Source organism: Rousettus aegyptiacus, unplaced genomic scaffold, assembly GCF_014176215.1.
Source record: "Rousettus aegyptiacus isolate mRouAeg1 unplaced genomic scaffold, mRouAeg1.p scaffold_m13_p_2, whole genome shotgun sequence".
Lineage (NCBI taxonomy): Eukaryota > Metazoa > Chordata > Mammalia > Chiroptera > Pteropodidae > Rousettus > Rousettus aegyptiacus.
Genome location: NW_023416295.1, coordinates 148,819,817 through 148,845,144, shown reverse-complemented (window position 1 = coordinate 148,845,144; position 25,328 = coordinate 148,819,817). Strand labels below are relative to the sequence as shown.

Here is a 25,328-nt window from a genome sequence, read left to right as displayed (position 1 = left end):
ATATAAAACTCCTAATGCTCTGATAATCTCAGACAAATAGAGACGCTTTTTAACTTTAGTGTCTTCAAATTAGTTGATAGAGCATGGTAATACCTATGTTTATAGCTACGTTTCTCAAATTAGGGTTCTATGCCATCAAAACCACAAGGATTAACATAAAATATCCTTTTTTAGTATCTATTGTATTTCTTTTAAACTTTTTATTTTAACCTTCTGTTAGAATATAAAACTTAAATTTTTGTATTCACATATGTATACATATACACTACACACGCGTGCAACCAAAATCATCTATTGCTCTCTTTTCCATGACAGAAAATCTTGACTTTTTAAAAATAAAACCTAATTGAAAAGAACTGTTTTTTAAAAAATAGTAAAGCCAGAATGCATCATCAATGATTATTCATTGAGTTCATTTTGGAGTACTAATGTTTTGGTTAAAAAATATGGGTTAGAGTACTTATTGATCCTGTATAATGTTGGGGAGACAGAAACTCCTCTACCCTCAAGGTTCTTTCAGTTGTTCTAATAATCAAATAAACATAAAATAGATTAGCGAGAAAAATAACCAAGTGTAATTACATACATATGTATGGGAAGCCCACATATATGGAGAGTCAGAGACCCCATGTGAAAGGTTCAGAGAAAGGGAAATTGAGGTAATATTGCATTCCGAGCTAAAGATGAGGTAATGTACCTTGGGACGTCAGATGATAATTGCAGGGAGAGTACAGGTTCAGTAATTATTAGTTTTCCCTACCTTATAGATAGATAAAAGTCATTATTGGTTTTAAGTCTTATTGTGAGTCAGGCTCCTAATTTAAAATGTTCTAGTTCAGGTGGAGAGCAGAAGTTTCTCTTGAGCCCATAGGGGCTCCGTTGCCTTTAGCTCACAATAATCCACATACTACTGAGGTACATCTTGGGGTGGCTCATTCTGAACCCCCTACAATAAATTTTTGACAAAATAAGAATTATCTTCATAGCATACTTTAAAGGCTTAAATATGAGGAAGTACTAGTCACATATTTCAAAGATTATAAACTCAACTTTAAACTATTATTTTTCATCATAGAATAAAAGAAATTATGATAAAGTTATATTAATTCATGGTTCTCTGCAAATGCTTAAGAATGACTAACAGAGCTGGATAGTCAATAACGCCAATATAAATTTAAAAAGTAATGTTTTTATTGCACATGACAAAATCACTGCAATGAAAATGAAGTTTGAGAGCTAGATAAAGAAATTTGTTCTTGGGGAATGAGTAACTTCTATTTATGTATGATAAAATTATAGTGTCGGTGGTAAAATAAGAACATTCTTATGCAAATTCCTTCACAGAAAAGGTCTCCTGAGCAATATTTCCCTGATACTATTAGAGAGACTGACCAGTAAAACAAGTATTTTGTCAAACTGCACAATGATAGAAACAATTTTGGTAATTGAAATATGCTCTTGTTAAAATTTCCATCAAATGTTGCCTGAGAACTTTCATTCAACAGGCATTCTATAGCAATTTAGGCATCTCTCTCCTCAATGGTTATTCTGATGTGGCTCATGAAGCAATGAAAAATTTTTGCCTTTTGTAGTCAAATATTAATATAAATGTGAATTTTAAAATATTATAGTATTTCATCTGAGAAAAAAGAAATCTGCTTAGATGCTGAACCTGACATCGAAGATTAGATCTCCTAGACTCAGCTCAGTTTTCTGAGACTGATAAACTCAATTACCCATTTACATAAACATAGCTAAGGAAATCTGTTAGTAGCAATTGTTTCTGATGATAAGGAATTTAAAATATTTATAGCATATAAAAAATGTATATGTTATAAAGTTGAATAAAATTTGTATACGTTTTTAAGATAGGACCAAAGGCTTAAGAAATTTCATGCATACTATAGGCCCCTTTCGATCTAGCCACAAGAAGTACCATAAATTTTCTTCTACCCAAGCATTATTTCTGTGTAAAATTTAAAGGATCATTGTCGAAGTGTCTTTGTTCCACCTGGGAATTCCACGCTAAATCTATCAGCTTATTTCTTTTTAAAAACAAAGTTGAAAGACTATTTATCATAAATAATGCACGATGAGAGCAAAGACTTTGGAGTCAGATAAACATGAGTTGGAATTTTCGGATACTACTTTCTGGATGATGTCACCCTTAGTATGCATTTTACCTTTCTTGGTCTTTCTTATCTATTGATAAAATAATTTTACTGCTTTCCTCTAAGGATGAAAAGATTAACATAAGGCATTTAGTGCAGTACTTGTCAAAGGGTACACACACACACACACACACACACACACACACACACACACATATATATATATACACTCCCTCAGAGCAGGAATCTAATTTCTCTCCTTCACCTGTATGCCCCAGGATATAGAATGGTGCCTAGCAAGATGTTAGAATTATCAAGACTGCCCAGATGTTTCTTTTATAAAAGTTAAGAACTAGACCTTCCAGCTACTGCTTTGGATCTGTAATATAAGAATGCTCCAAAGCATAATACTGCTGATGCTGTAAAATAAACCAAAGAGCTGCCACCTGGATAAATCAGATCCTCACAGAGACCTAAAATCTACTGCTCTGGGAGCACCAGTCCCAAGTTTAGTCATATTAAAGCACTATTTGTTTTGTCCTGTTAATCTGCCACCTGAGAGATGGGAGACGTATTTAGGTGAAAGTCTGCCTTGAAACTATAGGCTTATCATAAAAATTTATCCTTCATCTCCATTATTCTTACATCTTAACTGTTGGGCAATTTATAAGAATAAGGAAAGAACATAGCTGAAACTTTTGTGAGGTTCACAGGTCTATCTTCATGAGAAGTGAGTACATGCTGTCACCCTAAAGCTTTCAACTCTAACACATAAAATATGTTCAGTAAATATGTGCTGAATGAATGAATGAATGAATGGGTACCCATAAGTCATGATCAGTGGTATCCTCCTATTATTATCTTCGTGTCTTTAATGACTGATGAGGAAAGAAATTAATGTTTTACACTGTACTATAAATTCAAAGAACATCTTCAGAAATAATGTACACTGTGGAAAAGAATAGTGATCAGAGTAATATTTTAACTTTCTTAGCAAATTTTGGCCTAGATTGATGTATAATAATGGAAAAATTTGGAATGTATTCAAAAAAGTCTAATACCAGAACAAGATTAATGGGCTTGAAGTTTTATAAAATTGAGGGGGAAATTATTAAACATTACTGAACTACATTGTTAACCTTGAGGACATGGCACATTAGTTGTAAAGGAGGCATTGCAACTTTGATAAAAGCCAACCCAGAAAAGTAGTACCTGATTACAGCCAGCATCCATTTCTCTTGGAAAATTTTAGAAAGCTCAGAATAGAAAGAAATTTAGATAATCATACTTTTAAAAGTAAAATATTGCACGCATTCTTATCAATGTCAGGCAAAAAATAATGCCTGCTGTATTAATAATCAAGCTCTATATTTAATTTTTTCTATGTTTTTATTTTCCAAATGAATAAGACAACAAATAAAACAATCCCAGAAAATGAAAAAAAAATTGAAATAACAAGTGTTTAGTAAAATAAATAGTTACAAGATAGACATTTGAGACTCAGTAGAGAAAAAATGAAAGGGGAAACATATGATCACTTCAATAGATATTAAAAATGCAGTTAATAAAATTTAGAATCTCTCATTTTTTAAACCTCTCTAGAAATAGAAAAGATATCTTTAACCTATAGCTAAAACCCTACAGAAGATATACTTAATGCTAAAATATTGAAAGTGTTTCCTTTGTGATCAAGAACAAACCTTGCTATCACCACTTACATTTAACACTGAACTGGACATCTTAGCTGTCAAAGGGTGACAAAAACTCCATCATTATTTGCAGATTACATGGCATGACTGTCTGTATAAATTTCAAAAGATCGTACAAATATATTGTAAGAATTACTTAGTAAAAAAATCTTATATAACATTAATTAAAATAAAATTTAGGAAAAGATATCATTTATAATTTACCATATAAAAATGTGCTCAACTGAAGAATAAATCCAACAAAATAATATGTAAAACTTCCACAGGAAAAAAAATTCTAAAATCAAAGAGATATAAAACAAGACCTGAGTGGAGATAAATATCATGTTCATCTATTGCATGTCTCAATACTGTAGCGATATTAATTCTCCCCAAATTGATTTATGGTTTCAATGCAATATTATTCAAAATCCTTACATATTTATTATATGTAAGGATGAACTTGATAAGCTGATTCTAAAATATGTTTGGGTGGTCAAAGGGCCTAGAATCATAAAAAAACACCTGAAGAACAAAATAAAAGAACTTCTAGATTTCAAGACTTATTATTAAGTTATAGCTATTGAAGGAACTGTAGTATTGACATGAAGACACCGCAGGCATGAATCTACTATAGCTGAGCAAGGCTGTTGAAGACGGGACATTGTGGACATCACTCATTCATAGAGTCACCAAGTGCCAGAGCGGACTCAGTGGGCACTTAGCACGCCATATTGACACAGAGGTAGACAGATAAGAAGGATGAAGGGAAACTTTCTCATTTTACTTAATATACTTCTGTGTTGCTTAAATTATATATTATAAAAAGTCAAGTTTTTTAATGTCCCTAAATTTCTTCCATAAAACCAAAAGAATGAATAGGTAGTAAAACTCCAAAACTATAAACATCTACAACAAAACTAGGTAACAAGGTATTCTGAAGAACCCTAAAATATAAGCAGGTAGGAGCAAACCATTTAGTTACAAAATCTGTGTATCAACATCTTATGGGAAGAAAGTAAGGAAGCAACAAGTCATCTGACTGACCTGAGAACAAGACTCCAAAGAGGTAACAGGTACTCAGTGAAAAGCTGAGCAAGCCAATTTGAGAACAACCGAAACTGGGAGGGATTTTTACACACTCAAAACTGGGAAGGGTAAAAGATCTGTGGCAAATCTGAAAAGCTTTAAAAAGTCTATGAATTCTCAAAGGTAACTAGAGCCCCCTTCCAGAAAACAGTCTCACATTGAAGAGAAACCACAAGAACTATAATTCAAACTAAGATTGAAGCAAAATAAAAATCTAGGGGAAAAAAATGGGAGTAAGGAGAGAAGCAAAGGATCTCAGAAAGCATGAAATAATGTTTTTCATCATCATGTGAAAGCAACAGAAAAGGGAGCTTCAGACAGTTGAAAACCCTCTGCTCCTTTCTGAAAGTTCAGGAATGCTAATTATATATTAAAATGAGCAAACAAAATGGATTATGTTTGAATGTTACACAAAATCATAATAGGAAAAAGAGAAATAAGATGAAAAGTACATCCTTACAACGATAGCATACCAGAAAGACATTCTCAACAAAGGGATAAACTATATCCTAATATTTCAAATTAAGCCAAAAGAAATTAAGAAAATGATGAAGATATGAGAACTATGGAGTTCACAATTTTGAATAATGCAGGAATAAGGCGAATGAACTCAAGAAAAAATTATAGATAATAGAAAATAATAATTTTAAAAACAGTAAACTAGAAAGAACATAGAGGTAAACACAAGAATACAACATGATGCTTCAAGAGAAAAAGATGAAAAAAGGAAGACTTTTAAAATAAAAGAAATAAAGTAAGGCAATGAAGATCCAGCAGATATACAAAGGGAGCCCCTGAAAAAGAAAGCCAAAATAAAGGGATATCAAAACTAAGTTGTATATTTAGTGTTTTAATAAATACTAATATTGTAATTTAAGAAGTTCCTTGAAAAATCAAGACTTGAAATTACATATTGAAAGCACAATACATGTTCAAAAAAAAAATACCAAGAATAACAAACCTGAAACATATTTTAGAAAAACTATTGGACTTGAAGAAAAACAAACTTTCTCTAAGCATGTATAAGGGAAAGAAGTTCAGTAGGCCATTAGAGTTTGGGAGAGTAATCCTTTATGCTAGAAGAAAATAGAATATTTCTAAGGCACTCGAAAAAGACAAAGTGAGCCAAGAACATTGTATCTAGCCAAAGGGACTTCTAAAGTATAAAAGCTATAGACAAATTACTGTCAATATCCAGAACGCAGAAAGTTACTTCCTTTAGTACTTCCTGAGGAATTTACTAGAATTAGCTTCAGATAATCAAAATGACTGGAGAGCTGTGGACATTGGGACTGTTAGAGAGTTTAAGATTTAATAATTGTTAGAACAGAGACTGTACTGCATGTATATAGACTAGAATTAGCTTCAGATTATCAAAATGACTGGAGAGCTGTGGACATTGGGACTGTTAGAGAGTTTAAGATTTAATAATTGTTAGAACAGAGACTGCACTGCATGTATATAGAATAGATACAATATAATGTGGATACAATAGCTTTTTAAAAATGGAAATGGAATTGAAAGCACAAATGAAAAGTAGAATGAGCATACTTTTTGCTTTATAATATTAACTAGGATAAAAGGACAACACCGCAAATCACACTGGAGAAGAGGGTACAATGAGGATAAAGGGTATTATATATAAGATATTTGTTATACCATTAGAATACAATTGCAAACCTTCTTAAGTACAATTTTTTAAAAACTTTAAAATCAGAGAAATACCACAACAAACCAAAAAAAGGCCATAGAGTGAAAAGCATTTCATATGAAATACTTCTATATTAGATACAGTATTACAGTATAAAACATTTGAAAAAAAGTTAAAAGAGGAACGCAAATAAATATAAGAATAAAAATTAAAAATAAAACAATATGAGTTAAACCATAATTTTTTTTAAATGTTTAAATATAGGGAGAGGGAAGGAACAACATACAGAGTATAGGAATAGATGTTGGGCTTCTTGAAATACATATTTGTTGTAGCATTAACTTCAGGAATTTCGAAACTATTTTAAATAATTATAGACTAAAATTCAATTTCAAAAAAATAATCCCTAAAAGTGGAAAACAAATCTAAAAGAAATTAAAATATAATACTACAATAACAGGCTTATATTTCACCATAAAAGTTTATTTTATATTTGCTAACAACTCAAAATGTGAACTCAAAGTTCATAAAAATAACATTTAATAGCATGGCTCCAAATAAATATCCACGGTTCTTGACTTCTTCCATATCTAACAAACATGAGGAAATAAATTATAAATGAATCAATTCAGGGAAATGTAACTCATTATCTTTTCTTTTTCATTTCTATAGGAAAATAAAGGAAAGTCTGGAGTGTTTTCCTGTTAAATTGAATAACTTGATCCACACACTTGCACAAATGACAGCCATAAGTCCTGCCAAGTCTTCTCATAATGTTTCCCAGGAATCCTGTATGCTGCATGCAAGCAGGTCAATTCAAAGAGCGACAATTGTAGGGTTCAGCAAGAAAACTAGTAATGTAAGTCTCAAGTCAATCATCTTGATTTAAATATCATTTGACTTCATCTCAGACTCCCCTTTACTACGCTATACATCCTTTCTGATACCATAATATTTGCTTTTACTATGAAAATGAAAAACCAGTTACAGTTTGAGCATAAGTACTACTAAAGAGGACATTCGAAGGAGAAATCGTAACAACCAAATCTATCAGAAGAGAACCATCAAAGAGAACATTCCCTTCCTGTGGTAGAATATAAATCAAGAGCTAATTAAGGTGTCTACAAGAAAAGAATAGCAGAAATTAGGCAGTGTTCCCACCACATAAGGTTATGATATCTTTATGTAATATGTTTATAGGTAATTTTGCCATTGCAAATTACATCTCTTAGCTTTCCTGATGACTTTTTTTGCAGATTCTTCCTTTGTTTAGTTTAAATAAAATCAACTTTCAGAATATATCACAGGTTGATATTGCTGTCTTTTGATTTTTGCCTATTTATTTTCTGCAGCTATATCTAATCCAGGTGATGCACAGTAACAGCGAAACAAGCTTCACAGAAAAATCATTTGATCAGTTTTCAAAACTTCACAGCCAACTTCAGAAGCAGTTTGCATCACTGACTCTCCCAGAGTAAGGCACTGTCCTCCACAGTGTTTACCTTCAGTACTTGTCCTTGAACATAAGGAAAAATTATGGTTATGGGATTTTCTATTTGTGGGCAACACAGCATTCTGACTCCAATGCCATTGAACTGATCCCCGCAGAGAATCTGTATTGCTCTCAGAGTAAAGAACTTTTTGTCTCATAAAATAGAATAAGGTTTACAATTTTCTGTTTGCTTCCGGCCACTGATTTTGTAGATAGAAAAATTCAGAACAGATTTCATTTTTTCATCAGTTATCAAGAAAATTGTTGTATTTGCCCATTTTAAAATTTAATCTTTTTAGTTTTTTCCATAAAAGTAAAATTGAAATTGAAAATGCAGAACTAAATTGGATAAATCTACACTTTCAACAAGTAATTGCAATAAAAACTCTAATATATTTATTTGCTGTACCTCCCAAAATTAAATTCCTTAACATCACTTAGTATATTAGTAAAATTTATTAAAATCAACTCACTTTTGTTGTCATTAATTACTAACTTTAATTTGGATTTTCTAAATATAATTTGTTATTCTCATTTTGAAGCAATCTTTAAAAAAATTTTTAGCAACAATTACTTTATTTTTTAAAGTTTATTGGGGATAATTTTTATTAAATCAACTATATAATATTCAGGTGTACATTATAATTTGACATTTATATATTCTATTGTGTGATTACCACCCAGAGTTCAATTTCCTCCAACCCCTCTATATTTGACCCTCTTTACTCTGTCTACCTCTTCCATCCTCCCCCATCCCCTACACTCTGGTTACCACTAGTCCAGAAAAATCACTTCTTTCATTCATGTTATAATGGAAAAAATATTAAATGCAAGAAAACTAAAAAATAATAAAAATAACTTCTGTTCAAACCTAAAATTTATCACTTAGAATTAGCCAAATATAGATCATAGACTTCAGTATATAACAAAAGTGTATCTTCACTTTAAAAGGGTAAATTTCCAGAAATTAAGATATTGGCACCAATATGTGCATATTGATAAACCAAATGTCATTTTGTCTACACTGAGATTTTTGTTAAGTAAATGGTCCTTTAACAATGTGAAAGTCATACATGACCTGACATACTTTGTACATATGGATTTTTACTAGGCTTTCAGGGTTTAATCACTTTCCAAAATATAAAGCTAAGTACATATATCAATGGATAGAGGGATATTGTGAAACATTGAAGACTGACTAGTTCACATTCATGAAAAACTATACTTGCAGATGTCACAGCAATTTCAAAATACAGATTCTATAAGCATCAGGAAGTTGACAAATTTAGAAAAAGAACATGTTTAGGAAATTGGAAAGAACAGTGTCACTATAGAAACTCTTAAAAGCAATATCGGCTTTAAGCATTACCAAGAAAAATATATGATAGAATACTGAGAAAGAATAAATGTTAGTAAAAAAATTTCAGATTGGCTGCATATATTGAATTAATCATCTGTGGCTGCCATCATACCCTACTACTAAATGATTTAGAAGTATGTTAATCCTTGTTAAATAGCTGTCCTTTTTTGTTTCAAAAACTTCTCTGTTGAACACTTTTATCTCTCCAATACATATTATGATAATTTGCAAAACCTTAAAAGTGCTAATAAACTCTGTAATATGCCTCTTCCCGATTTTCAGTTTAGTTAAGATTGTTCTTCGCTCAACATCTACTGCCTGGTTGTGGTACCTAAATTGATTTTAAAACTATTTAAGCAATGTGTGGAGAGAGGAACATTTAGTCCTATGTTCCCCGAACGATATTTGTATGCTAACAGTTCCAAAGTTGTTAAGGCTTACAGCAATGCATGTAAAGGAAAGATGAGGGCAAGATTTCCTCTGACTTGTGAATTTACTAAGAGAAACCCTATGAAAATTAACTAAACCTAATCTAGAAAGTATAATTAGAAAGTTAGAATAATGAAGAATAAAATTCAAATCACAGCATATAAAAGTGATATTCACATCAGATTATTTGTGTTCTGGATACCTTCCAAGAGTACAGAGGCATGAAAATCTTCCTCAGAATTAATGATCTTCTGTTTTATATAAAATATCAACATTTTATTTTAGCAAAAGAAAATTCATCCACAGATACACAAATTAGTATTTAAAACCAGCCCAATCCATCTATGTATTAAGTGCATTTCTATGTTTTGATTACTTGTGTATTGTCCTAATTTTCATGACAACTAAATCTGGATAAAAATGTTTAATATTTAAGCCTTAGAACTGCAAGAGACTTTTAAAATAAAAGAATTATTTTAATACACAAACATATTACTTGGGCCTTCCCTGAGATTTCCAACAGGAAGCAGTGGATGACATGGCTCACAGCTGTCACGTACTTTTGTGTGTTCGTTGACAGCGCTTCACTATGCCCCATGCTCCTTTCCTAGAGAAAAGGTCTATATCAAAGAAGCAAAAGTGTGAAGGAGTCAGAGCAAGACTGCAGTCAGAAGAAGTACCAGGCAGTTCCTAAAATAATATATTTAACCAGTAAAATGTATTGCCATTAACAAGTCACCCACCTAATAATTGGTCTTAATCATGTCTAAGCCATCGAGATATATCATCAGATAGTACAGAGGAAATTCTACAAGTCAGACTCCTGGAAAAAGTGATACTTTGTTCCAAAAGACTCAGACCAGATGGAAGCATATGTCACTTTACAGCCTATTTAATTCAGTTAGTGTAGAAATGTCTCCAGTGAACCCAGAAGAAACAATAAAATCTGACCTTTTTGAAAACTTATGATTTATTAACTTCAGAAAGTATTTATTATCACTCACATGTATTTAAGGAACAAAATGTGTGATCTGCCATAAATACAGTAAAAAGGAACATATATATTAATTCAGTATGTTAGATTAAATTAGTATTAATTAGTCATAGTTAAAATAGCACGTGACCATAGCCATATTAAAAAATTTTTCATGATTAATCATGTGTTCTGTTTTGTTTTTTAAATGTTTTCATTGGCCCTGACATCTAATGCAACTATAACTTCATGAACAATCTGAGATGCAGAGGCTAGTTTTCAAACTAATGAATGCACACTTTTTTCTTTTTAAACAGGTTTCCTCATTGGTGGCACTTACCTTTTACTAATTCAGATCACAAAAGGTTCAGAGATCTAAATCATTACATGGAACAGATATTGAATGGATCATATGAAGTTGCAAATGTATGTTACAGTTTACTTTTATATTTTTGCATAAAATATAAATTATTACTGGAAATATTTTATTATATCTTATGATAACATTCTTTTTTGTTCTACAGTCGATTAACAAATATGCATATCCAATATTTGTAAAATCTCTGAACAGGAAACTAGAACAGCAAAAAAGTAGAGCACTTTAGTCTCAACTAATTTATGAAAAGTGGACTATCAATGCTGCTAGGCGCCCTGTTGTTTTAGAGAACTAAGAATTACTTCTGACTGCGAAGGTAAGACTATTTCAGGGAGAAGAGTACATCTGAGCTGGGTCTTTACACCAGGTAGGATTTAAAAGAGTTGTCCTAAAAAAGTGTTTCAAGTACAATCAAACAATATAGTTAAGGAAATGACTGGGAAATAAAAGCAGGGAGGGGCGGGGATCATATTAGATTCTATTGTTGCTGTGAAAAATTACCACCAACTTGGTAGCTTAAAACAATAAAATCTATTTTTTTTTTTCATTCTGAAGGTCAGAAGTCCAAATATAGGTTTTATGGGACTAAACTCAAGGTGTTAGTGAACTGGTTCTTTCTGCAGACACCAGGGAAAACATCCATTCCCTTGGCTTTTCACCTGCTAGAGGCTGCCTGCCTTTCCTGGCTTGTACTCTACCTGGAAAAGGCTCAGGCTGATCTCTGCTTCTGTCATCACATCCCTAACTCTGACCCTCCTCGTGATTACATTAGGCCCACCTAGATACTCTAGGATAATCTCGCCATTTCAAAATTCTTAATTTAACTTTATCTGCAAAGCCTCTTTTGTCATGTAAGGTATCATATCCACAGGTTCTAGGGAACAGGGTGTTGACGTTTTTGGAGAGCCATTATTCTATCATGGGGAGATAGGGAAAAATTCAAGGATACAATTCAGTTAGATCTCATCATTCTCGTGAGGAAGCTGTGAGAGGAAGGTTAAAGCCAACAAGAAGGTCAGGGCCAGGTTGTTGAGCACTAAAGGTAACCCTTAGAGAGTATTGAACTAAAAACAATAAGAAGAATAACAATGTCCCTCACCATTTTGGGAGATTCTGGCCCTCTTTATTAGACTGGGGCTATGTTCCTTTTTATGTTGTAGCCTTTTAAACTATAAAATATAACATGTATCCAGAAAAAATCTGCAAAAGAAAATTGGACAGTTTAAGGATTATTGACGATGGAACGACCCAAGTAACAATGTGTAGTTTCAAATGTGTAAAAATTCTTCGCTACCCTCCCATCAATAAGAGAGCTTATGTCCCCCACCTTGAACCCAAGAGAGCCTTTGTGATTGTCTCATTAAATAGAATTTGATGGCAGTGACGCTTCGTGGCTTCCAAGTTAGGTTAGAAAAGGCCATGCAGTTTCTTCCAAGTTTTCTTGTGATATTCACTATGGGAGCCTACCAAGTGGAGGAACAACACAGAGATCAAATAGAGAGATGTCCAAAAAACAGAGCCGTTCTGGTGCCCAGCTGAGCTTCCAGCCTGCAACCAGCATCAGCCTCATAGACTTGTGAGTGAATGACTCCAGCTCCAACCATCAAATAACTGCCACTAGTTAGAGACCCCAAATGAAAACACCATAGGTGAGCCCAGTCAAACCCCAGAACTGAGAGACAATAATAAAATGACTATTGTTTAAACTAACAAGGCAGTGACAGACCACCTCTAAACTGCCTGAATTTTCATTGTTGTATAGTATTCTACTACATGAATGTATCACAATTTATTTCTGGATTCCTCTCTACATAGATATGTGGAATGTTTCCAAGTTGGGGTTATTACAAATAATGCTTCTATGGACACTTTTTTACATGCATGTCTCCTAATGCACACATGTTGGTCGTATATGCCTAGAAGTAGAATTTCTTGATTCTAGAATATGCTTAATGTTCAACGTTTATAGGTAATGACCAATTTAATCTCCCACTTGCAATGAGTAAGTGTTCCAATTTTCCACAACCTTGTCTACACTTGGTAATCTCTGTGTTTTTAATTTAGGCCATTCTGGTGACTGTGCATCTCATTTTGTTTTTAATTTGTATTTTCCTAACTATTAATGAGATCGAACACCTTTTCACATGCTGTTTGGTCAGTTTGATATCTTTTTGGTGAAGTGCCAGTTCATGTTTCTTGCCTTTTTTCTGTTAATTACTTGATATTTTTTTATTCATTTATTGTATTTGTTCACATATTCTGGATAGAAGTCCTTCATTAGTTAAATATGCTGTAATAATCTTCTTCTACTCTGTGTCTTGTCCCTGCATTCTCTTTATTATGTCTTCTGGTAAACAGAAACTCTTAATTTTAATGTAGTAGTAAAACATATTGGTGTTTTCCTATATGACCAGAAGAACATACTCTACCTCTATGTCATAAGCACAGGTTCCTATATTATTTTCTAGAAGCCTGTTGTTTTTTCTTTCACGTTTAAACCTACAACCTATCTGAAATAGACTTTAGTGCATGGTGTGAAATAAAAATCATCTGATTTTTTTTCACTGTAGATTTTGAATTGTTCCAACACTATTTAAAGATTTCCCTTTCTTCACTGTCCTGCAGTGCCACCTTTGTAGGAATTTAAGTGTTTATCTAGGTATGTGTCTACTTCAGGGCTGTATATTCTATGCCAATGATTTCTTTGTCTACCTTGTGCCAACAATCTTAATTACTATAGCTTTATAATAAATCTTGATATCTAGCAGAGTAAGTCCTGCTATTTCATCCTATGCTTAAATAGTATTTTTGGCTCTTCTTGAACTTTTGCTTTTCCATAGAAATTTTTAAATTACCTTTTAATTCCATGCAAAAACCTACTTGGATTTAAGTTAAAACTGCATCCTAATATCTTTGAATCCATTATCGTGTACCTATTTAAATCTTTTTTTTAAATCTCAATAATAGGTTGATAGAGGTCTTAAAATATTTTGTTATACTAGATATCTTACATTACCTTTTTAAAATTGCTTTTTTATTTATTCATCAATATTTAGATACAACTGATTTTGTACCTAATATTATATATTGACATTTTGCCAAACAACCTTACTAACTTTACGATTAATTTTAATAATTTACCTGTATTGTGTTTTGAATTTTCCACTTACAATCATATTGTCTGCAAACAACAAGTTTTATTTTTTCTTTCCATAATTATATATTATATTTCTTTTGCTATTTTTTACTCTCTAGGGATTCCAATATATATTGAACTGAAGAGGCAATGAAGGACATGCTTGCATTATTCTGCCACCTAATATTTAGAAGTATCTAGTATTTCCTCGTTAAGTATATAGGCTTTTGTAGGTATCTTTATTATTTTAAGAAAGTTTCTTTCTATTCCTAGTAGTTTTTACAATAAAAAAAATGTTCAGTTTATCAAATGATTTTTTTCTGAATCTGTTGGACTGATCGACTATCAACCAGTAATCAATAGTTTTTCTCCTTTATTCTGGTAATGTGGTGAATTACATTGATGGATTTTCTCATTTTAAACAAATTTGCATTATTAGGATAAACATCACATGGTCATGACATATCCTTTTTATGCACTGCTGGGTTAGATTTAACATATTCTTCAGCATTTGTTTTCAGTTTTGTTTAAAACAGAGACTGGCCTGAAGCTTTTCTGTGTTATAATGTCCTTACCAGGTTTCAGAATCAAGAACATACTGGCCTCATAATATTATTAGTTACAAAAAATCTTGCTTCCCCCCCCCCACTCTTTCAAAGAATTTGTATAAATTGGTTTTATTTCTTTAATTTGTAAAGCCATATGTGTCTAAAGATTTAATTTATCTAAGAGTTATAGGGAAATTCACATTTTCTATTTTTTCTTGGGTCTATTAAATTATAGTTCTCTAGGAATTTTTGCTAATTTATTGGCATAGAGTTATTTATAGTATTCTCTCACAAACTTTTTAACATTTATAGGATCTCATATATTCTTCCATTCTCCACATATGTCATTTTGTGATCAGTCTTATCGTGGGATTATGAATTTTACTAGTCTTTGCAAAGAACGAGATGGAATATTTATTGACCCTCTCTATTGTATTATTTTTCTATTTCATTTTTTAATGTTTATTATTTCCTTTCTTCTGCTTCCTTTGGTTATATTTTGCTCTTCTATTTATAACATCTTCAGATAGTTAGTTAACTTGCTTATTTTCAACCTAAGCATTTGGCTTCCAATATAGTACTCAAATATCTTATTATATTACTGATTTTTAGCAAATGTGAACTGAAGAACATTGTGCTACAATATTATTTCCAGGTTACCAGACTCTCAGCTGGAGATGCTATTTTGTGTCAAAGGACAAGTGCCTGAGCACTTAAGGAGATATACTTAACTCAATTCCAAGTGAGACGGAGAAGGCATCCCAGATAGTATGGCATTCAAGTTGTTATTAAGGGGAAAATAGGTGTTAGTAAATAGAAACTGGGGGATAGGATGCAAGGACAAAGCATCCACTATGGTTACATGCTTTCCTTCAGTAGCTTAAACAACTCAGTAACTATATGCATTCAATTTTTACTCAAATATAGCACAGTTACGAACTTATCAATACTAAGTAAATATTGTTAAATGAATAATAACAGAATCATTAGCATATATCAATCTATAGGATTTATGTTGTTTTTTAAAACCTAAGGGATTAAAAGGTTGCAACTGAAAAGTATTTAGCCATGATCTCTTGTTCATTCTTATATCTTACCAGTTTTAACTTTTAAAGAAACCAACTCATGCTTCCAAAACATAATAAACAAATAAGTAATAAAGGTTTTAAAATTCATAGGAAAAAAAAAAAACAGAAAAAAATTGAAAGAAATTTAAATTATGTTATAAAAAAATATTAATTTAATTTTGGTATTTTTCCTCACTCCAGATTTAGCCCCACATGAATCCCATGCCAGAGACCTCTGGCTTGATAGAAAATGATCTTTCTTTACTAATTCTGACATTCTCGGAAGGTCATGTCCATTAACTTATGCTATAGTCAAGGGCCACATGAGTGTGTCAGTTGTCTGTGAGGGAGAAAGTTGAGGGAATGGTGGGTGGGATTATCATCTTTGCATGCCAAGGGTTGCCTTACTGATTATACTAAAGCTCTCTTAAACATTATACTTTTTCAGGTAAATTGACAAACTATCTAGTAACCATTAAAGCATCAAGCTTTGGCCTTTTTAGGTAGAAGCAAGTGCAAAGTACAGAGGCTTCTGATTGCTGGTCCTAGTGTGACTACGATGAATATTGAGATATGTCTTTATATGGTAGCAGGCCATCAATAGGGAACTCCTAAACATATCTATCCACAGAATGGATTCAAGTGTTAGCAGATTACTGTTTTCGAGAGGAGAAAGCAAAGGAGTCAGATATATACAGGTAGAGAAGACTTGCAAAGGTGTAATTTAGTACAGCAAGGTTTAATGAATATCGTTGCCCATCATAGTCATTGTTGCATAGAGACAGATGAACAAAACCAACAAACATGTTGTTCATGGTTTTCATCATTTCTCATTTCCTAATGTGCTAAATTAAAGTACTACTATAAAGGCCCAGGAAAAAGATGTTCTTGTTTTGTGTCATCTTAATATCTACTGGTCAGTAATTAGAGAAAAGAAGGCTGAAGAACTGTTAAACACTACATTATTTTTATCTTGAATGAATTAAGGTCTCAGATTTGAGTGAGAAAAAAATAGAGAGGAGAAGAAACAAGAAGCGTTAATATCATTCAACATAAGATACTATTATGAAATTACAGATGCTAGAAATGTTCTAAGTGAGAATATGTCATCCATCTTCTAATTCTGAACTTCCAAGGAGGGAATCCTATTTTGTCCCATAGTATTTTTACACAAAATAAAGCTGGTATTATAAGTGTACCTCCTCGTACGGTAACACCTCACTAATTAATTTAATTGAATTGTATAGAATGAGTATTTAGAGAACAATGAGATGTAAAACCTATATCTCATTTCTCATTTGTCCTTTCTATGCTACAAAATAAAGCAGTGCGTTATTAACAAAAGTCATATCAACAAAAATTAAATGTTTGCACAGGCATATTAGCTGTGTCAGAATAACTTTGAAGATTTAAAAAAATATGTTCTAAAGCCCCATCCTTAGAGATGACGGTTCTACAGGTAGAAGGTGATATCCAGGTATCTGTGTTCCTTTTTGAGAACCCAAGTGATTCAGATGCCTGGCCAAGTTTAGGGAATTCTACTCTAGAAAGTAGAAAGCTGAATCAGACGCGGATGCTCCCCTAAAGAGATAAATTCTTTGTCGATATTCTATGTTAATATGTGCTGGTGGCCTCATAAAGACTTTAATAACTTACTACATTGAATTTTTCTTTTCCTTATTCCTAAGAAATGTAATGGATCTTGATACAATACTCATTACACAGAGTATATGGAGATAGACATAAATGTACACCACAATTGTACACTATCCCAATATCTCTTCTAATGAGATTGCAAGCATCAGTTTAGAAACCCTAGTCTCATATTTACGTGGCTTCTGTTTGTTTCATTTTACTCTCTTCTCTCAAACTGATAGAAACTTCTTTTTTTTTAATGTTTATAGTTTCATTCTACAAGGAAATTATAGTATGATAACAAGAAATCCTTTTGCTTCTTTAAATTCTGCTGTTATCATGGAATTCTGCTGTGAACTGAATAAGATCTGTATAAAGAGCAATATGAACATGTTATAACAGCTATAGTAAATGATTTTAGTACCTAAACAAATGTGTACCCACATTTGAGTTTAGCTGAGATATACAAACAACAGGCGTTTTTCCAAATTTTAAAGCCATATTAATTGTGATTTTTCAGCTCTTCTCGGTATTGTTACTCATTTCTACAAGTCCCTTAAAAGAAAAAATGATTTCACTTAAGGTTTAAGTAACATTATTTTTTTTAAGTAGAAATCAAATGTCAAAATAAATCTGAATGGGTAAATCCTATCTTAATAGTGAGCATATGTTTCTTGTTCCCTGCTTGCTAAACCCAGATGTTAATTACTACATTTGTCACTACATTGCTCTTTTCTTATTTGGAGCTGATTGAGATTATGTCGCAGGCAGGATAAATGTCATATGTGTACCATCAGTAAAACCAAGATTATTTTTCAGAGTCTGGTAAAATGTTGATGACATTTTAGAAGGGGAATTATAAAAGATTTTTCAGAAGTTCACTATTCTTCACAGTGTCTTTCTTCCATGTAACTCCAATATGAATATAATGGGTTGAGCTACATTATAAACTGGACATTTTGATAAGCTACTTCATGAAGAAGGCAATAAACTACAATTACCATTCAACTTTGATTTAAAACTCTTATGGGAATTCAGTTTTAAATTCACATTTTTACAGCATTTCATGGTGTTTGATAGATTAAGCTTACTGTTTTAACTCACTAAAATTAAATATTGCAGCCAATTCTAGATGTTGGCTAGCCCATTAATAAATGGGAATTTTAAATGTATTATTTTAAAGAAAGAAAACATTGATCTCAGTGTTACATCACTTCTGATCATTATAAGCACTTTAACTCTCTGTGGCCTTTGAGAACAGAACATGCTCAAATGATGTAGGCAAAACACTTAGGTTTTCAACAAATTTAATTGATCAACTCTCCAAAAAAATCAATGATTTTAAATTACAAATGACTTCATAATATAACTGGTAAACAAAATATTAATAAGAGCTCTGAACTTACCAAAATAAGCTGATACAGGTTTTAATTTAAAGTTGCCCAATGGGTTTTTAAATTTGCTCTTTATTGAGTGCATTTCTGATTTAAAAACACATTATTAAATATTAAAAATCTCATATTAGTTAGGTAAATATCTAACCTGGCAAAGAAAAAAAAATATATGTGTATGTATATATGTGTGTGTGTGTGTGTGTGTGTAACCTCGTGCAGCATTTAAATAACCTAACACATTTACCTGGATGATTGATATCAATGACCAATAACTTTAATGTCTCCATGACAAATTCCAACCATTTATTAATTTATTCACCAAATATATAATGTTCTACATAAAAGGGATGGTTCAAATATTTAACAACTGTCAGGGCAAAAGCACTAACCAATCAGGATCTACCTTTATGGCCATATAAGCTTGCATTGATTGAATATTTGCTGTGTTAGAGAAAACTGTAGGAGAACCATTAGGAAACAGGAGCAATCAGTAGTTTGGATACAAGTACACTAAGTGTGCATTGCCTATGAGACTTCTAAGTAGAGATTGCAAAAGAAAAGTTGAATGTCTTGAGTTGAGGAGACAAGAGGGGATGAAAATATAAAAACCTGTAGTTGTCAACAAATAATTGTTTTTCAAATCCATGAGACTAGATGAGATTACTTAGGGTGAAAATATAAGTTTAAAAAAAAAACTCTGAGGACTAAATCCATCAGCACATCAATTTTAAAGTTTGAGAAGTCAGAAAAAAATCAACAAAAGACACAGAAGGAGCACACTGTTGGAAACCAGAGAATATAGTGCCTAGAATCTAAGAGAGGAAATGATTTCAAAGAAGAAGAAATGATCAGCTGTTTCAAAAGTTACTAATGGCTCAAAACTTAAGTGACTACTGAATTTAGCAAAATGGATATCATTGGTTAATTTAGTAAGAACAGTCTGATGAGAGTGTTAGGGGAGAAAACCTAACTAGGATGAGTTCAAAAAAGAATGAGGAGAGAAATTTAAGATAGAAAGTAGAAAACAATTCTTATGGAAGCTCTGCTCTAAGTGTGAACAGGAAAAAAAAATAGTGTGCAGGGAAATGTAGGTCAAGAATTTTGTTTATTGAAGTAGATTATATCATATTTGTATGCTGGTGGGGAGAGCCATTGAAGAAACAAAACTTGATGATGCAAGAAGAAATGAGGACTTCACCAGAGACAAGAGTGATGACCTTGAGTAACAAAGAGAGCATGGGATCTAGTGCTAAAATCAGTCTCAAATTATAACACAGATGGTCCACCTGTATAACAGAAGAAAGTGTAGAAGTGAGGTAAGATGACAGCTGTGTTGGTAAAAGCTTATGAAAATTATTTTGTTTGTGTTTTTAACAAGAAGACCAGCCTTTAGCATATTGAAAGAAAGGGAAACTGTGTTGGCATTTTGAGTTAAGGATAAAGTATTAAATAGTCTTGTGGGAGAGTAGAAGAATAAATGGACTAGATCAGTGTAGAATTGCCAGAAAATCCTGAACACCGACTTGAGGGTAGTGGGCATGAAGTAACAGTAAGACCAGCAAGCATGGTTGAGTTCTTATCTCCAGCAGTACTCAGCAGGCCTTTTACAGCTGCAGAGTTGGCAGAGAGTAACCAGAGTTGGGTATTTTGCCAAGTGAATAATAAAATAAAAGGAAAGAGGGCCAAAGGAGTTGAAAGGAATATGCAAAGAAGTTATTATTTCAACCATGGGATCAGAACTGGCCAAAGAAGAACTTGAGAATATGAAAGGGGTTGGGGCCAGTGAGAAGGTCTTCGAGTAAACAGATGGTTTGAGTTTTATAACTAGAGGGCATGAGCTGGAATGGGGAGAGATGGTAGTTTTAGACTGGGAGGTTAGAAATCCATATAATGGAAAGGCTTCAGTCGCGGGTCAAGACAAAATCAAGGGAACAGGAGTGAGTGGCTGAGTAGAATGAAGAACGAGAACATCGGACAAGAAAAGAGTTTGAAAATAAAGAATCTGCCATAAGGAAGGATAGTTTGTATGAATATTACTATAACAGTAAGTTATGATGAGTATTAGTAGAGAAAATGACAGTGTTCTGAAGTATAAAATGTTCAAGAAATGAATGCCAATGACCTAGAAATCAATAGACAAGTGCAACAATCGGGGTTGGGGGGAGGGCAGTATGGTCAGTGCATACGATATTCAAAGTGGAACTTTTATAAAGGGAGAAAGAGTGGAGGTCAAAAGAGTGAAGAGATGCAAGGATACCTACCCTACCACCAGGACAAGGATTATAGAAGGAATGATAGAGACAGCAAAACTATTATTTTAGAGACTTAAAAAGAAAGCAGAATGGACGGCTCAGAAAATACAATATGTTGAGCATATGAGGAATTTTGCTGATGACATTCTCCAAGAATGGCTGCTGTTTCTTCTTTCCTCCACAATGCTGCCCTGTCACCTCTCCAAAACAAAACAACAACAACAACAACAACAACAGCAACAAAATCTGATCATGATGTTTTCTGCTTAAAATTCATCAATCCCAGTAGTTTTAAACTTATGCAGTAGACTAACAATCTCTGGGACAGGGATCCCTGGTTGTTAGCCTGTTAGGAACCATGCCACACAGAGGACATGGGTGGCAGGTGAGCAAGCGAGCAAACTTCATCTGTATTTGCATCAGCTCCCCAGAACTAGCATCACTGCCTCAGCTCCACCTCAGATCATCAGGCATTAAATTCTCATAGGAGCACCAGTCCCTGGAGCCAAAAAGGTTGGGGACCATTGCTCTAGAACTCCTATGAAGCCCTCTCTAGCCACATCTTCTATGTGTCCCTCATATTCCCTCTTCATGACTTGTATGCCATGAGCAGTGATAACACAGGTGGGCCCGGGCTTACTGACCACACCCTATCAGTTTTTTTTTTTTTGTACCAATTTCAACTAGTCAACCACTTGTCCTATATGGTGTTCAGTTTTCTCATTTTTAAAGTAGTTACATTCTTTTTTTTCTCTGGGAAACTATGACAATTTGAAGAATTAAGCAGAAAAGCAACATTCTTCATAATGTAAGAATCTTCTACACATTTCAGGACATGATAAGTGGCCTTGCCCACTAATTGCCAACTTTACCATTCAGTCATTGAGACAGCCAAAAGTACACCCACACATTTTCTAAACACCTCATACTGTAGGGTAGCTAGATAAAATGCAGGCTGCCCAGTTATATTTGAATTTGAGATCAAAAAATAATTTTCTATATGTTTTAAATATGCATGGGCATCCTCTGTTATTTGCTGTAACTGGTACCCTTACATATGGGGAGCCCTGCTGAGTAGAATTATATAGTTAATGTAAAGATGTAAAGATGGCACCCTAAAGTTGCTCAGTGCACAACCTACACAACTAAATGTAGCCATATTTCTTGGAGGTCAGTACAAATCCAGTGGAAAACATTGGGCCAGGTTATTAATGAGAACAACTGTAACACTAATATTTCTATAGCTTTCTAACCATCCAGTGGTACAATGTGCTAAAAGCTGCGGGAGTTAGGCACAGAAGTAAAGCTCATCTAAGAAAAATTTTTAATTGATTATTTTGAGACCCAGTGATATTACTTTTTTTACTCTCTTCATTTTTTTATTGATTTTTCTCTCCATTGACACTGGATCATGTAGAAACAAATCAAGAATGAAAACAGTATTGCTACATTAAGGAATTAGTATTTAATATGTTACCCACACCTGGAATTACAAACAAGGATTTCAAAGATATGACATTATAAACACAAGGGAATAATTAGCGAGTGGTGACATTTCAGACATTAACTGAGAAGATATTCTTCCTACTTCTGAAGTTTAATAACCATTGGGTGATGAGGTTGAAAATGTTGCTGGAGAAGAGTAATTGACTAGTTGTCGGAAGGGCAAAGAGAGTCAAATTTCCTTCACCAAATTCTTCACTGACTGAAGTTTAACTTTAAACTTTCAATAGTAAAATAAACAAACAAACATGATTTGGTCAGCTCCCTGAACATAGACACATTTCTTGAAGATAGATTCTTATTAAATAAGCTCACAAGAAATCAACACATAGAGATCAAAATTGGTATTTAATTTACAATGATGTATAAAGCTGCTACATATTTACATTAAAAGAAAAAACAATATATTCTATATCTGTCAACAGATCTGTTTATTTCTGTTAACAAATATTTATTGAGCAGAAATGCTGTATTAGGCATGAGTGAAGAAATGATAATCTCTGCTCTTGATATCTCAAAGACTGGGCTAAAAAGAGTAGAAAAGAGAGCATGTAGTAAATCTTGGGCAAATGGGTGAATAGGGGTGGAAACGATGGAGAAAGGAGTATGTAGAAAGATGAGGAGGTAGCATGACATACTTGAGGAAATAAATATAATTCGGCATTAAAGTACTAGAAGAGAAATAATGATAAGTGAAGATTGGGGAATGAGCAAGATCCCAATTACAAAAGGTCTTACAAGCTTTGTTAAGCAGTTGACCAACTGCTTTTTTCTTAAGAGCAATGAGGAGCCGCTGCCAGGTTTTAAGCAGTTAATAGATTTTTATTCTGAAAGATTAGTTTGACAGTGTGGAGAACAAATTGGAGTAAAGGGTAGCAGGATAATGGTTGGGAATCCCTGCTATAACTTAGATGAGACTTGATAATGCTAGAACTAGGAAGATGGCAGTATACCTGGAAGGAAGAAATGGATAGGTGACATATTTATGAGGTAAAATCCTTAGGACTTAACAATCAATTTGATGTGTGAGATGAGGGAGAATGGATTGCCCAAAATGATACACATTATTTTGAGCCTGGACACAGGAGAAGTAGCAATTTGAGGGAAAAGAAAGTGCATTTAGTGGTGCACTTTTTGGCTTTAATTGTCTTTAGAACAGTCAAAGGAGCCAAATGGCTATTGAACTTCAGTAGTTTATTGCATTTTGATAAAGAAGGCTAAGGCTCAGGAGACATATCTAGGATAAATGTTTAAATTTGTGCATCATTACAGAAGCCACCAAAAGACAACATCACCCTGAAAGAATGTGCTAGAGTAATGATAGAGATGGGCCTAGAAGTGAGGGTCACTAGAACTTAAATCATAAGCAAAAAGAAAGGAACATTAAAAGAAGTCTAAGAGATGGCAAAATAAATGGGAGAAAAACTGGGAGGATGTAAGTATCATAAGCAGATGAGAGTATTTCACTAAAAATGGAGTATTTATATAAGTCAAGAAAATCCCCATCAAATTTGGAAAAAAGAGAAAGTTTGTTAGAAATAATGGTAAAGCATTTTCAGAGGACAGTAGCGAAACCTGAGTGCGACAGATAATAAAGTGAGTAGAAGTTGAAGAAATGGAACCAATATGAGTGCTGACAACTCTTCCCATAAGTTCATTTGCTGAGGAGAAAAGTAACACAGGACTCAAAAGCTGCATTACTGTCGATATTATTTATGTGTTGGTATATTTTATTTGGTTTGACTCATCTGTTTGTTAGTTCTAGAGTGGAGAGAGTTGACCATACTTTATACTGATGAGAAAGAAAGGAAGAAGGTGAACATTGAGTTATTCTACAGGGTGAGGAGGAATTGAATCCAGATGAAGGGATCAGCATCAGATAGTGTCTTAGTTTACTAAGGCTACCATAATAAAATACCAGAAACTGGGTGCCTGAAACAACAGAAATATATTGTCTCACAGTTCTGGAAGCTGAAAGTCTAAAATTGAAGTGTCGCCAATGTTGGTTCCTTCTGATGGCTCTGAGGGAGAATCTGTCCCAGGCCTCTCTCCTGGGTTTATAGATGGCTGCCTTCTCCCTGCATCTCTTCATATTATCTTCCCTCTATGAGTAGCTGTGTTCAAATGTCCCATTGTTAGAGGAACATTGGTCATATTGGATTAGGAGCATACCTTCCATCAATATGGCCTCATTCTAGCAGCTAATTATACCTGCAATTACCCTACTTCCAAATAAGATCGCACTGAGGTACTGTGGATTGGGGTGAATACAATCTTACTTATCCAAATGGAAGAGAAACACTTTCGTTATAATAGAAGGAAAGAGAAAAGATGGCTTTGTGAGTCTATAGAGTTTGTGGCAGGACACACAGGAGTTTCCATCAGCCTTTTATTTTCTCTAAAGTGGAGACAAAATCATCAGCAGAGAAGGAGTCAGATTTGGAAGTGTGTGTGTTTCCTGGGGGAGGTTCGAAAGAGCCTTTGCACAGAATGAGAGAAGGGTGGCCAGGGAGAAATGCCAGGCAGCTTTGACATCCGTCTATGGCAGCCAATAGAAATAATCATTTAGTGGTGTCCTTTAGATAATAATGTAGGACCTCATGGAGAGGACTGCTTTGGTTATA

The 25,328-nt window shown here is 33.3% G+C and overlaps 1 protein-coding gene across 1 annotated transcript in view; it reads left to right on the top strand.

Moving 5' to 3' along the window:
• Positions 1-25,328, top strand: part of PIK3C2G (phosphatidylinositol-4-phosphate 3-kinase catalytic subunit type 2 gamma) — a 270,689-nt gene that overhangs the window by 211,417 nt on the left and 33,944 nt on the right. The window contains exons 29-31 of the mRNA XM_016124109.2: positions 7,212-7,398; positions 7,892-8,013; positions 11,111-11,219. Coding sequence (XP_015979595.2) covers positions 7,212-7,398; positions 7,892-8,013; positions 11,111-11,219 — 418 coding nt within the window. The remainder of the gene's footprint in view (positions 1-7,211; positions 7,399-7,891; positions 8,014-11,110; positions 11,220-25,328) is intronic.